The sequence below is a fragment of the Xiphophorus couchianus genome, chromosome 17 (assembly GCF_001444195.1).
Source record: "Xiphophorus couchianus chromosome 17, X_couchianus-1.0, whole genome shotgun sequence".
In the NCBI taxonomy this organism is placed as follows: domain Eukaryota; kingdom Metazoa; phylum Chordata; class Actinopteri; order Cyprinodontiformes; family Poeciliidae; genus Xiphophorus; species Xiphophorus couchianus.
This window is the reverse complement of record NC_040244.1, coordinates 9929828-9944169: the sequence shown is the minus strand read 5'-3', so window position 1 is coordinate 9944169 and position 14342 is coordinate 9929828. Positions and strand designations below refer to the sequence as shown.

The 14342-nt window shown below is 41.6% G+C and overlaps 1 protein-coding gene across 3 annotated transcripts in view; it reads left to right on the top strand.

The window, feature by feature from the left end:
* Positions 1–14342, top strand: part of dock4b (dedicator of cytokinesis 4b) — a 129703-nt gene that overhangs the window by 102622 nt on the left and 12739 nt on the right. For all 3 annotated transcript variants that reach the window (XM_028043596.1, XM_028043594.1, XM_028043595.1), the window contains 9 exons: positions 182–348; positions 2245–2331; positions 3676–3852; positions 7472–7555; positions 8299–8418; positions 8757–8878; positions 10406–10517; positions 11991–12072; positions 13285–13394. In XM_028043596.1, coding sequence (XP_027899397.1) covers positions 182–348; positions 2245–2331; positions 3676–3852; positions 7472–7555; positions 8299–8418; positions 8757–8878; positions 10406–10517; positions 11991–12072; positions 13285–13394 — 1061 coding nt within the window. The remainder of the gene's footprint in view (positions 1–181; positions 349–2244; positions 2332–3675; positions 3853–7471; positions 7556–8298; positions 8419–8756; positions 8879–10405; positions 10518–11990; positions 12073–13284; positions 13395–14342) is intronic.

Genomic DNA, 14342 nt, shown 5'->3' with positions numbered 1-14342 from the left:
TGAATGTAAACAAGGCAGTCAGCCATACTTTAAGAGAAAAAAAGTCTTCATCTGCCCATCGGAACATCCTCAGGTCCCCATGGTCCTCCAGGTTTTTGAAAAGTTGTCCATTTCAGCCCCGCAGCACTTCTCCCTCGTTTGCACTCTCACGCTTTTCTTGACTTGTTGGGGGGGATTCCAGACCTGCAGATCTACGCCGTAACTCCCATCCCGGAGAGCCAGGACGTACTGCAGCGAGACGGCGTGCCGGACAACATCAAAAGCTTCTACAAGTTCAATCACATCTGGAAGTTCCGATACGACCGACCCTTCCACAAGGGCACCAAAGACAAGGAGAACGAGTTTAAGGTAGGGAAAGAAGCACATGAACACCTACACATGTGGATATTGGGGAAAATGTTAAGACTCCAATAATTCCATTAGCGCCTTCTCACCTGGACCACTTGAAACGGGCTCATTGACATCCTTCCTGGCCTCGCTCATCTACCATGTGTTGCGAATGTAGCGATGGTTTGCGCTCAGGTATTAGTCTGTGTACGGCGCGCATGTTTTATTCATTAGGGAAGCAGCACCGGTAATTATACACAAAAACCCAGGCAGTAGTCAGAGCCATGTGAGGCTGGAGCGCAAATGAAGTCTTTTCAGGCTGATGCGGTCCTGCAGCTGCACACACTTTAAGACGCCCAGCATCACAGAACCCAATATTACACTCATAAATATTCAGCTTTTATTGCACGCAGGCTTCATACCGTTTTCTCATCACTTCCATCAAGGTTACTTGGCTAAATTTAATCATGGTATCGCATTTTCATTTAGGCTGGATGTCTCTGGCCTTGAGGAAGGAATAGCGCGCAATAAACATTAATGTTGTGACTAGAGTGCGCAGCGGGTCTGGTAATGTATGATTATTGTATGATCCCCCGTAAATAAAAAAGCCATCAATCGAACACCGACAAAGAAACAAAATTAGTTTTTATTATTTCAGTGGAAAGGCAGAGAGCCTTGTATCTATGTTGGACTTTTCTCTCGACTTCCTGTTTGGAGGCACTTTTTTTTTTTTTTTGCCTCCCGCGAGTTGTGTTCAGGTGGGTTTCTTGGCCTTTAAAAGCATAAAATCAATAGAGGGCGGCAGGGCTGTGTAGTGAGTCGGAAGACCCTCCTTCAGCGCGAGGACACTGGATCGATGCTGCGCAAAAGCTCTCAGCTGCTCTTTTGGAGGGTCCTAGAGCAAAACGCTGCGTCCAAAACTAGAATTAAAGCAAACACATGATCTCATTTTGTAACCATCCCAATTTCTGTCTGAAGTCTCCTCAGCAAAAAATAAATGAATAAATAAGTTTAATTGGCTTTTCTGTGTGAAAGGAATGTATAGATGTTTTTTTTTTTATCAATCAGTTTCTCGATTATATCAGTTTTTCTCACATGTTGTAGCAAAAAGCAATTGAGACTTTCTCATGGCTTTCCTTCAGCAACGGATTAGTTTTTCCGCCTCTCTGACCAGATTAGTGAAGTGCACAGCTGACAAATCTCCCCCCTACCTGAGCTGTGGATCTGTGCTGCTCCTCCAGAAGCCTGGAAAGTAATGTTTCTTCTTCAGCTACATCTGTATTTATTCTTACATGAAATTGCACCAGTTTTAACTAGCTGGTTGAATACTGTAAAAACAATAAAAATTTGTGGTTACAAATCAACAAGATGTGCAAAAAGTCAGAGGCGTTAATACTTTCACAAGGCAGTGTGTAGTCAAATCAAAAGAACGTGAGGTGTTGAGAACGCAGTAGGCGGAAACACTGCAGACGTTGGAGCCGCCATCTGTTAAACCTGCACAATAAATATTGAACAACTTTTCACTCCTCGGGTTTGTCGACATGGTTACATTGTGGCACACACGCTGTCACATGTGCAGCGCTATAGGATGAATGTGTTACATTAAGAGCCTCCTGTAAATATTCGAGTTGCCACAGTTTACATCCTGTCGGAGTGACCTTGTGAGATCAATCAGTATTGACGAGCGCGCCGGCCCGCTGTGTAAGTGCCGGAACGTGAATGATGACATAACAGATCAGACGTGACACCTGACCTGCATCCAGAAGTGAACCTTTTTGCAGGATGTGCAGCCTTAAGTATTTGAAACGGAGAGCATTTGTGCATTAGGCATAAGTAGTGATTTTTTTTTTTTCTAGTGATCAGCACAATCTCGTAAAATTAAGGTCTCCTTTTTTCATTTATTTATTTATTTTGCAGAGCCTGTGGGTGGAGAGGACTACCCTGACTTTGGTTCAGAGTCTCCCAGGCATTTCCCGCTGGTTTGAAGTCGAGAAGAGAGAGCTGGTGAGTGTGAACACTATTGATAAAAAAAAAAAAAAATTACCTTGAAGACATAAAATCATACACGGCCGTCACACATAAGGGAGATTTAGATAGCTACGTACATATGGACATTAAATTCCACAAAGAAATGGCTCAGATTTTGGGAAATGTTTAAATCTCCACCAGTGTCGTACATGTAGGTTTGCAAAAACCCTCTAAAATTGTATCATTCAGAGCCCAAAGAAGTGGGTTGACACTGAAATGGCGTCCAGTGAATGTGCGAAACACGAGGCAGCTTCTGTCTTTTAAGGTCTAAGCTCATATTCTTTAGTTCCAGCCGCTGAACGTACTGCAACATTGCCCGAATGTAAATTCTGAATTACTCTGTGATGGTTTAGCAGAACTGCATATGAAATATGAAATTGGCTAAAGGATTAGGCTTTATGAGGGACTAAAATATGAAAGTCAAAAATGGAAAATGGAGGATGAAAAGAAAAGCGTGCTTAAAAGTGACCGGGAGCCGAGTAATTGCTGCTTGCATCCAATTGTAAAAGAGATGCTAAGATAATTAACACCCACTTCTGAAATGTGGAGAGCATTTTAATTGTTTGTTGTTTTTTGCTTTTTGTGAGATACATTTAATAGTTTTCGTTCACTACTGGAGAAAATGGCTCTGAAAATTCAAAGTATTATTTCTCAAGTACAAAAATGTGCAAAATGTGTTTATTTTCCCTTAAGCAGAACTGTCTTAATTTGACCAATTAAATATATAAAAGGTCTGTGAAAATTGTCAATTAGAGTTGAGTAAAGAAATGTAGAAACTATCCACTACTTCAGGATAAACCAAAGATAAAACTGAGCTGTTTAATAGTGGTCATTACAAGCATGAAATCCAGGAGAATTAAAAGTGGAACTATGGTGTGAATATTTCATAACTAAAATTTAGAAGGCCGAATGGGAGGAACAAGCTTGATTTCAGTTTTTCAAAGTTGAGCATTATAGAAGATTACAAAAATTACACCCATAATTTATTTTATTTTTTTACTGACATTATTTTGATTTTTTTTCCTTTTTTTTCCACTTAACTTTCCACAAATTTGACTAAGCTTAATTATATTTTCTATTTTATTATTTATCTACCTGTGATGTTGTGTTTGTTGTGAAGCACTTTCGTCAGCTGAGGCTGTTGTAAACCTCAACTTGGGTTAATAACTCTGTGAATAGACAGCTTCTTTAGTAATATTCTGATAATGATATCATAACCCAAGTCTTGTGATTAAAAAATGTTTCTCCATTTTAAAATATTTTAATTTCTGACACAAGATGGAACTTTTATGAGAACGGAACGTTTCCCTAACCGTGCAGGTGGAGGTGAGCCCGCTGGAGAACGCCATCGAGGTGATCGAGAACAAGAACCTGCAGCTGCGCACGCTGATCACCCAGTGCCAGAACCGGCAGATGCAGAACATCAACCCCCTCACCATGTGCCTGAACGGGGTCATCGACGCCGCCGTCAACGGAGGCCTGGCCCGCTACCAAGAGGTACGAACGGGCGGCGGCAGACAGTTCTTCAGAGACCGAGGGTTGGGAAGCACTGACATATAGATTGCCTAATGATGTATGAAGGTGGGACGCATGAAGCGGAGGGGGCCGCATGGGGGGAAGAAAAAAAGGAGCAGCGGATGAACAGCTGGATGGATGGATGGATGCACGAGCGGCCCGGCGAGGCTTTGATCGAATTTATAGATGAGTGGAGAGCAAGAGGAGGGCTGGAAGCAGAAAAATGAGATAGATGGTTGATGCTGGAATGAGGGGATGGAATGGAGCTCTCAGTCAGCGAATAGATGGCTGGATGGAAGGATGGATGAGGGGAGAAAGCGGCGTCACATAAAAAATCGCATAAAGAGAAATAGCGGGGTTGGGGGGAAGGAGTGTAAAGAGATGGATGACTAATATTAGCTTATTGAATGAGGTAGGAGGATTTATGCAGCTGCCGCATTATAGGATAGAATAGTAAAAGGCAGACACAAAAAGGAGAGACGTCTTCCGTCTCGCCGACAAACATTTGCATCTGCTTGCAGCTTCTCGAGAGCAGCGCGCTGGAGATTGGAGGATAACCGCGCGGCGTGCTCCAATTTTCCAGGAAAAGCACAACAGCCTCGAAAAAAAAAATAAAGAAAAGGAAAAACAACTTAAAATCTACTCAAGAAAATAGTTTTTAGCCTCAGCAAACTGAGTGGACTCTTCTGCTTGTCGCTTAGCAACTGCTGTGAGCGTGGATCTGGAGGCTGGAAAGCTGGGAGGGGGGGGTGCATTTCCTCGTTGTGCATGCCTGTTTGTAGGCCCAGTGCAGAAAGCTTTATCCATATTTCTCTGCTGCTTTTAATTTCTTGTAACCCCCCGTCCCCTTTCTTTGCATAATAATAATAAAACAAATTCGGAATATTTCCTCACAAACTGGACAAATATGGCTCCTTTTTATCGTGCCGCAAACACACTACCACCGATATCAAACCCCCGATTTTCCTCGAGCCACGCACGATGTCGCGAGCGTTCCCGGACCGCGCCTATAAATCTATTAATTTCTTCGCCCTCCTTAATGCCGATTGGCAGCCGTGGAGGCCCTGCTACAAATGAGGGAGAAATTGTCATTATTAATATTCAGATTTATCGCTCCGGTCCGAGTTGAAGCCCCTTTCTGAAGAGGAGGAGGGAGGGAAGAAACGCGTTGTGATTTATTTTCCCCTCCCATCAGCGCTCCCTCTCTAATTGGACTCTGCTAATGATTAACTGAAGTCGCTGGGTAGCCGGGTCCCACTCGTCGCAGTCCGACGAGAAATTTCCATCACGCTGCAGATTATCGATCAGCTTTGCAGCCTTTTTTTTTTTCCCCAGAGGCTTATGATTTGTGGTTGAAGCTGAAATGCAACCAAAGGAAAAAAAAAAAAAAACGGGAAAAAAACCTGACAATATTTATGCACTCAAATGTTTTAAAATTTGTTATCTAACCATTTTGCAGAGCTTAATAAGATATGCTATCCTGTGCGGTGCATACTAATTTGATAAAGATTGCCATCTGGTGATGTTTGGAATATTAAAACACCTTGAGTATTCAGCCTGCGAAAGACGTTTGATAGGGATCTGTGTTTGTTTGTGACTGTTTAAAGCAGCCTCAAGCATCTTTTCTCTCAGTCTGTCTCTTTCAAAACAGACAGCTGTGTCCTTGAGAGGAACTGTACTGCGCTTTTTGCAAACCCCCCCCTTTTACCTTTTACTGCCTCTCCTCGTTTTTTGTTTTTTTTTTTTCAATTTTTTTCTTCCTCTTCTTCTGAATTTCCTTTTGGGGCAGATTTGAGAGGTTGTGAGCTGGGCTTTTCATCATCTCCTCCTCTCTCCCCGCTTTCAGCCGAGTCTAACACAGACTGGGAAGGATTTGCAGTAATCTGTGGACGTATGACAAGTGTTGATGCCACTGTAAACAGCAAGGACTTGACAGTTTATGTATAGGGAATATGAGGGGGGAACAAAGCTTCCAGCTCGCAAGGCGAGAATACGCAATTCAAGGGCAGTTGTGGTTGTTGCATGACGGGCCCGCTCCTTTTTGCCGTCCTCCGAACAACACAAATGCAGGAAGTCGTCTAAATAGTAGGGTGGGGTGCGATATGGTGCAGCCTCGTACAAAACATGTAGGATAGTTTCCCAAGTAAACAAGCAGGGGGTCCAATTCCTCATTGATGGCACATGTCTCAAGGAAATGGAAAACAATAAGTTCTTTTCTGCCCTCGTTTCTAATGCCGCCCTGGATAGCTGCCCAAACGGCATTGAAAGACTGACACTGTTTATGAGATCGGGACGATTGGAATTTTTAAAAAAAAATTTTTACCCCCCCAGGGGGTCTTTTGTGGGCTCTAGTGTCCCTTATATGATAGTAGACTGACAGGAAACGGGGAAGGAGATGGGGGAAGACATGCGGCAAATGTTGTCAGGTCCGGGAGTCGAACCCGCGACGGCCGCGTTGAGGACTCAAGGCCTCCAAATACGGGTCGCGCTAACCGCTACGCCACCACGGCACGCCCTGATTGGAGATTTTTGCTGTGTGTATATATATATATATATATATATCTTTTTTTTAAACTACAAAAAAGGGTTAATATTTCATAAGTCATATATGGAGTTAAGTAAATGTGCAGTCAATTTAGAATTATGCAGTCCAGGTTAGAGCTGCTGTTGTTACTTTCCAATGAGTTCTTCCACCAACACACCTGAAACACATGAATGCATCTAAGAGATGCAGAATGGCAGCTCTGAAAGATTGGACTTTGATAACATTATATTAGTCCTTATATTTTCCTATTTATGCTAGACTATTTATGCTAGTCTTAATCTGAAACTGTTTTTGAAAGAATTCCTGTCCAACGAATAGGCACACAGTTCAGGTTTAATTTGTAAGATTATTTAAGATTTTGATCAAAACCAGGGAAGTTAATCCTTTTGTTTAGCTTCACCAAGAAGCCCCAAAGTAGATGCCAACATGAGTAGATACTAACCACCAAATATCATTGGTGGTCAGCTAGTAGATGGTAATTCTGTTACATGGTCATCACAAAACGTAGCTACCAATGAGAAGACGAATATCAAACTGAGTTATTCTAACCAGCTACAGGTAGCCAGGTTAATTAACTAGCCAATATTAGCCTATTTGTTTTGTTGTAAGCACAACCTATGGCTAAATTACACTAGTGCCTATTATATTTTTATTATTAAATCAATGTATTAAAATAAAAACAAGAGTATATAAATGACAAAAGTAAGATTATGAATTGAATTAGTATTTTATAACTAGCTTAGCAGCAGGAGGACTTTTTGCTGCTAATTTGGTTATGCAATTAGACAAAAAAGAGAAACCTTTTGCAAACCTTGATCTTTAAATCTTTCCTTTTTGGTCCTCTAAAATCCAATGGAAGTAATGCTGTTTTTGTTCACTTTCCTTGTGTGTTTGCTCAAACCTTCCTAAATGCATCGAAGGACTGCACAAACACAAAGAAATAAAACACATTTGCATTCACTGAGTGACGGCCTGCTGGGATTCAGGTAACATCGTCACGCAGAAAGCAGAGCCGCCTTCAGGCCTTCAAATGTTCTGCATTTTGTTTACTTGCAGGCCTTTTTCGTGAAGGACTATATAATGAATCATCCCGAGGACGGAGACAAGATTGGCCGACTGAGGGAGCTCATGTTTGAACAGGTCTGAAATGAAAGAAATAATTATCTTTAAAAAAAAAAAAGCAACAAACAACATTTTGGATTATGAGAATGTGCTCACAAAATTCTATGGTTATTATACTATTAATTGTCATGGATCCTATCTGGGTTTGTTTTTTTTACACATAAAGATAATAGCAACTACAGTATCTGCCTGAAGTATTACATTCATCACCACTACGATTATGTTAGTTTAGTGTTTGCATTTGAACCATGCTTTGTTTTGGAGGGATAACGCAACAAATTATGTTTAAATAGTGAATATTATGCACAAAAACCCAAACAATTACATTCCCCACCACACATATTCTGTACGCAGCATTGGTCCCATTATCCTTTAGCAATATGCAGAGAAATCTTACACTTTTTATCACTGTTGGCAACCTTTTTTCATAATTCTGGCTGGATTATCAGGAAAGGGAGACTTTATTTTAATGGGTTTGCTTATTTGCTGCGTTTTGTCCCAGATCTTGAATATAGGCTGCTGGTTCTCCAACAGGATATATAAAGTGAAATTCAAAGATTTGGAGGGAGCTGTACACCTTCATTATTCCATCCACTTTGTGCAATCCACATTTAGTTCTGACAATGAACCATACAGCATGATGTTGCCACCACCATGCTTAACAGTTGGTGTGCTCTTCCGAATAAAATATACTTCTCGTCATTCCAGGCAAATATCAGGCGCTTGGACCTGTGTTTGTTATTTCTGTCTCTGCGTTCCAGGCGCACATCTTGGAATACGGCCTCGCTGTGCACGAGAAGTACGTTCCCCAAGACATGAGACCTCTCCATAAGAAGCTAGTGGACCAGTTTCATCTGATGAAATCCAGTCTGGGCATACAGGTAGGCCACCAGGTTGTAAATCAGGGACAACTTCAAACATACCAACCAGAATTTTCTGAACATTTCACGTCTTCTGTCATTTCCTTTGAATTATTAACGAACGTCTTTGCGGGAGCATGAAGCAAGTTCGACAGTAGAAAGGATCCGCTGTGCTCAAACTTCCAAGTGAAATGACCCCTGCTGTCCACCAAAGGCAGGCATGGAGGGGCGGAAGGGGGTAGCCACCCCTCATTAAACAAACTTCCCCTTATCTACATACCACAGATTTTATTTACGTACCACACGCTGGCGCCGAGTAGCGTTTTAATCATCCCACTTTCCTCCATGTAAAACCGCAGGAGTTTCCAGCTTACGTGCGCGCGAGCCCCGTGCCCTTCACCAACGGAAGCCCGCGGACCTACAGGAACTCTGTGCCCAGCATCATCAGCCCCGACGCAGGCAGAGGGGTTGCAAGGCGGAGGTGATTACCAAAATGTCAAAAACGACTGTATTTTATAGTGTTAAAGATTTTAAAATGACCATAAAAGCCGTCTGTCCGCATCTTCCATCTGTTTATGGTGTTGGTTTATAATAAGGGGAAAAAGTAGTGGGGAGGGTAACCTACAGGGATCTGTCTATTCGGCTGACTGTGGGTGGCGGCGTGTGTGTGTAGGTGTTTTGATGTGTTCAGTGACCCTTCCACCCTGTCTACCTGCGACATTCTCCTTCCACAGTCTGATCCCACAGGGCACAGAAACTTTGGGGACGCACGCATCACTTCAATCTCACTGTGACATTTACCCTTTTCTTCTCCCTCCCATGTGCAAAGTTTTGATTTCTGTGGAGAGGGGGAAAAGAATGCAAAAACTGTTGGATATAATTTTTCTTTTCTTTAGATTTTGATCTTGTTTTGATGAAATGCTGAAGTTGTTGTACCAGTTGTTTATCATCCAGACTGACACCTGTCTTCTTTTTTATTTTCTGCCGGTTTGCCCTTTGTGTTGGACTCCATGGTGAATTTATGGTAAGTGAAACACAGTTACCTGCCAAATGAACTTTTAGGAAAATAAATAAATAAAATATATGTATTTAAAAAAAAAATATATATATATATATTTTTTTTTTTTTTACTTCAACACATATTACTGTGGTTTTATGTGCTAGGCCAGATGTCTGCAACCTGCAGGTCTGGAGCCAAATGTAGCTATAAAGGCCCTCCAGGGTTGCTATTTATAACTGTGAACAATAATAATGTTTGGCATGTTTTGTTAAGGAAAGATAATGAATGATTTCCTTTAGTGTCTGCAAAGAATTTTCCAATAAGCGTGACAGTTATGTCACAAAAACTACTATAATTAATTTATTTACTCCAAATTTTTGGTCATTAACCATTATTACTGTGCTTTTCTTTTAAAACAATTTCTTTTAAATAATTATTAAAACACCCTGAAAATTCTGTATCAATAAAGATTTGATGTTTTTAGTTTAAAAAATGAATTTTGACTTAAAGCACAATTTTATAGTGTCTGTAGTGTGTTTTCAAAGGGTTGTGTTGGTTTCGCTACTCAGGATAAAGTTTATTTAGCAGGAGGAATAAACTCTGGTTTGCTAAGATTGCTATAAACGAGCTTAACTGTTCCAAATGAGAAAAATCATTCTTGCTGCATGATTCTGCCTCTGTCGTGTTTCACTGTAGGCACGATTTATATCATGTTTGCTTTTAGCCAACGTGTCCTTTTCCATAAAACCTTAAGTATATTGTCCAAATGTACTCAGCACTTATAAGATTGTTTAAAAAAAAGAAATGCACTTCAGTTATGTGCTACTTTGATCAAATCCCCCCAAATACTCCGCTGAAGTTTATGGCCCATAACGTGAGAAAGTACAAAAACGTTCAGTGGGAATTTCAACTTTTTTGACTTCACGACAGATAAGAAAATAACTTCATTTCCTTTTACAAAGATCCACCGTAACAAGCTCTCTCCTTCTGTCTCGTCAGCCCCTGCAGCTACCCTGCAGTGAACCGGTACTCCTCGTCCTCTCTTTCGTCTCAAGCCTCCAACGAAGTCAGCAACATCACCGGGCAGTCGGAGAGCTCAGATGAAGTCTTCAACATGCAGGTAATCCGTCACCGGTAAAACGCGCATGCAAGCAGCCTCTCGCGCACTACCCTCATCCCACGGAATAGGCTGTTAAAGTAGTAGATTGACTCCACATCCCAACATTTGCCCTCCTGCTCCCCACAGGCTCAACTCGCATCACTTCATTGTTTTCCTTTTCTGAATCTGCCCTCGCTTTATTCCGCCGGCACTCCTGCCTACCCCCTTCTTTCTTTCTCTCTCCTCTGACCCTTTTTTCCTCTCTATCATCTCGACTTTTCTCGTCCAGGGCTCTGTCCGGCCAAGCAAATTGTCATGATTATATCAATTCAGGACACGGTGCTTTGTGCGGGCCGTCCAGGGAGCCTGCCTAAGTCTAATCTAAACTGGATTTGGCCAATTCAAAGAGCTGCCGACAACTCCTGGCAAGCCGTCCGCGGCACCTGGCAGGACCGGAGTAATAATAAGAGAGGGGAAACATGGGAGGGAAAAAAGGCTGCTGTCAGGAATCTGACTGAGTCAATTAGGATAATAGATTGGAATATTAAAGCTTTTCTTTACCTGGAAAGAAAATGAAACAATGTGACATCTAATTGAAGATTTAGAGTTTCCTTTTAAGGTGTTACTTGCAGTTATTTGATTGATATTAGTAGAATGAGGCACCGGCTTTATCACTACAGATAGAGTGAAGTTCAAAAGTATTCATACCGATTGCAGACTTAGATTAATAATTGTTTCTATCCAGCGAAGAAGCTTGTTTTTGATTGAAAATGAGACAGACATCCCTCAAGTGATGACTAAACATTTAAAATAATATTTAAAAAATGTAATTGGATCATTGGAAAAACTCCTTATATCAATTTGGCTTTTACATATTTCTGCTGTTCCAGTATTTTGACAGTGGGCTTCAAGTCTTTGGAATATTTTTGCTCCCTCCACAGATTCTTTGTCAAATTCTAGTCAAAACTCCAGCTGAGGCGTTCATACAAACAATAAAAGAGCAAAATGTTATTGTTGTCAGCAACGAGATAAGGACTTCGAAAATGTTCGGTGTACCGTCCCAAGTTAAATGAACGGGTGTAACCAACTCCACTGTTAAATAAAAGTCAACCATCCAGTTTCATTCAATTGGATGGAAATTTAAATGAAAGGGGAAAACAACCTGGTTTAAAATGTATCTAGATCTCCACCAGCTGCATGTCGGTGGATCAAATAGAATAAAGACCTGCGCCTAACGTAATATATTGGAGAAAAAAAACTTTGATTTACTCTAAGTTGTGACTAAAGATGAACCTTTGTCAATATTATTCAGAATCAGAGGTGATGCCATACCGTGTGTGTTTGAACCAACCAAGTTGGTCTTGGTCACTTTGGTCAGCTGAGGTTGTTGTAAATGGACTACATAAATAAATAAACCTTGACTTGAAGTTTATTAATATTAATGTTCTGGTGATTTAAGATAGATGTTCATAATGTCGTCTTTCCCACTTCCAGCCCAGTCCATCTACCTCGAGCCTCAGCTCCAACCATTCTGCCTCGCCCAACGTCACCAGCTCAGCCCCCTCCAGTGCCAGAGGTAAGGTGACTTCTATCAAAATAAATGAGCCCTGTGTCCGAGCATCCAGCTGATATTTCATTTCCAAGCGGTCTGAATCGAGTGTTCTCTACGTGCAACGTTGTACTTTTAACCTTTCGGCGACGCCGTCTCCCAAAACAGAAGGCAATCTGATGAGGTTAGAGCCCGGCAGAAGATCTTCAAAGAGAATGTAGAAAAAGTGAGCTTGAAGGAAAACAAACCGAGGAAAGGCGAAACAGAGAGAATGCAAAATGAAGACGGATAAATAAATGAGCTGGAAGAAATGGTGTTGAAGGGAACATTGCGGCGGCGAAAGCTCGCAACGTGGTAAGAGAGAATAAGAGATTTCTACAAGTGAGCTGACTATTCCCTTATAACAAGCGCTGTCCAGACCAGACTCGGTTATCCGAGCGTCCACCGCTGGGTAGAGTGAATAGCTAATGCCTCATCCTGCTGCCCCTCTCATCCCGATGTGTTCAAATGTGTAAATGTGTTTCTGCCTGATCCCGATCATAAAAAGCGAGAATATATGAAGACGTTTATGGAAGCGTATGCACTCCCCTTTGGCAAGCCGCTGACAGCGGGCGGCGCCCTTATAAAAGTGCCCTCTGTCTACACATAAAGCGTGCGGAGAATTATTGCCTCTGTGGTGCTACCTGAAGGAGAGCCAGCGATTGCCATCTTATATTCATATGATAGTCTTCCAAGTGCTGTCAAGTTGGCTAATGGTTCAAGATTCATGCGGCAGCTGCTGAGGGGAAGGGCGGCAATAATGACGAATTTGCGCGTTTGGATTTTGCCCCTATCTATTGACTCGCGCTACACATGTAACCGTGTCGAGCTGTGGCTCACGTCCCCGTTGTGATTGTCCAGTGTAACGGAGGAGGCAAAGGAGTTGGGTTAGAGGGGGTGAGGAGGATGTGTGTGTGTGTGTGTGTGTGTGTGTGTGTGTGTGTGTGTGTGTGTGTGTGTGAAAGAAAGCCCAAGCCATTTATCATGTTGTGGAGCTATTGAGGCTGAAAGGACGGCAAAGAGAGAGAGGCTTGGAGGGAGAAAGAGAGATTGGCCTTTCCTGATTGCCAGTATTTGGGGGTAATAGCCTAACACCTTGCTCCCTGTTTGGTCCTGAACATGTTTGCGAATATGCTTGCTGGCGGGGGTGCACGTGTGTGTGTGAGACACGGCTCTAACATATCATACTGTTCATTTCAGGTTCGCCTCAAATGGCAGAAAAACACAAGCATTCCAGAGAAAATGCCTGTCTGTCTCCGCGAGAGAGACCGGTCAGTGCCATCTTCTCCAATCCCCTTGAACCTGCACAGGTTGGCAAATATAAACGTATTCATTTATATACTTTGGCATTCTTCCTCTTCATAAATTTCTAATTTATATTAGTAGTTGATACATTGCCATGGAAATGTTTATTATCTTGCAAAGTTTGTGGTTTCATCGGTTATATAAATTCATTCAGGTTCCAAAGTCTTTAGCCAGTATTCAGTAATAGCTTGATGCTAATGTGACACTGAATTTCCAAATACAGTTTTAGTTAGGGTAATAATAATAATAATAATAATAATAAGGTGGCGCTACTTCTCTTTGTACACCATGGCGTCCATTGTGTTTGACACCAAATTTGAAAAGATGGTTAAGTTGCATGAGCCTTCTCCTTCTTTCAACTAGCTGATAAGCAGTGCACAGAAACAGGCTATTCAGTGGCTAGTATGTATGCTACATACAATATGTTACACAACCACAGAAAAATCCTGGTGACTCAGGCACCTTTCAGTGCAATTAAAAGCCTTTTAAACCCCTGAACCTTATGGAGTTTGGAAATTAGAATAGAACAAGACCTTGATGCCACTCAAAAGTAACTGGCCTGGTCATGACGCAGCAGGACACAATGAATTCCAGCCTGCTGATCTCCAGTATACATAAACTTTTCACACTGGGAGTGCGTCAAATGTGATGTTCAACAAAATCTTCCTCACATTTAAACCAACATAAAACATGCATACATGGCAACTCAACCACCGGTATAATGTAAGGAATACATAGCTAGGGAAATAAATTGCTCATTATTTTAAGTCAGTCTCTACCTTTATTACCACCATCAAGATCTCTAAAGTGTTAATCCTGTTATAACTCTATCACATTACATCAAAACCAGGTCAAGGAACATATAGCAACTCATTCAGGGCAATATTTAGATAGATAGAATGCATTTGTATGTCACAAGTGGGAAAAATAACCTCAAAGATCCAGCCATTTCA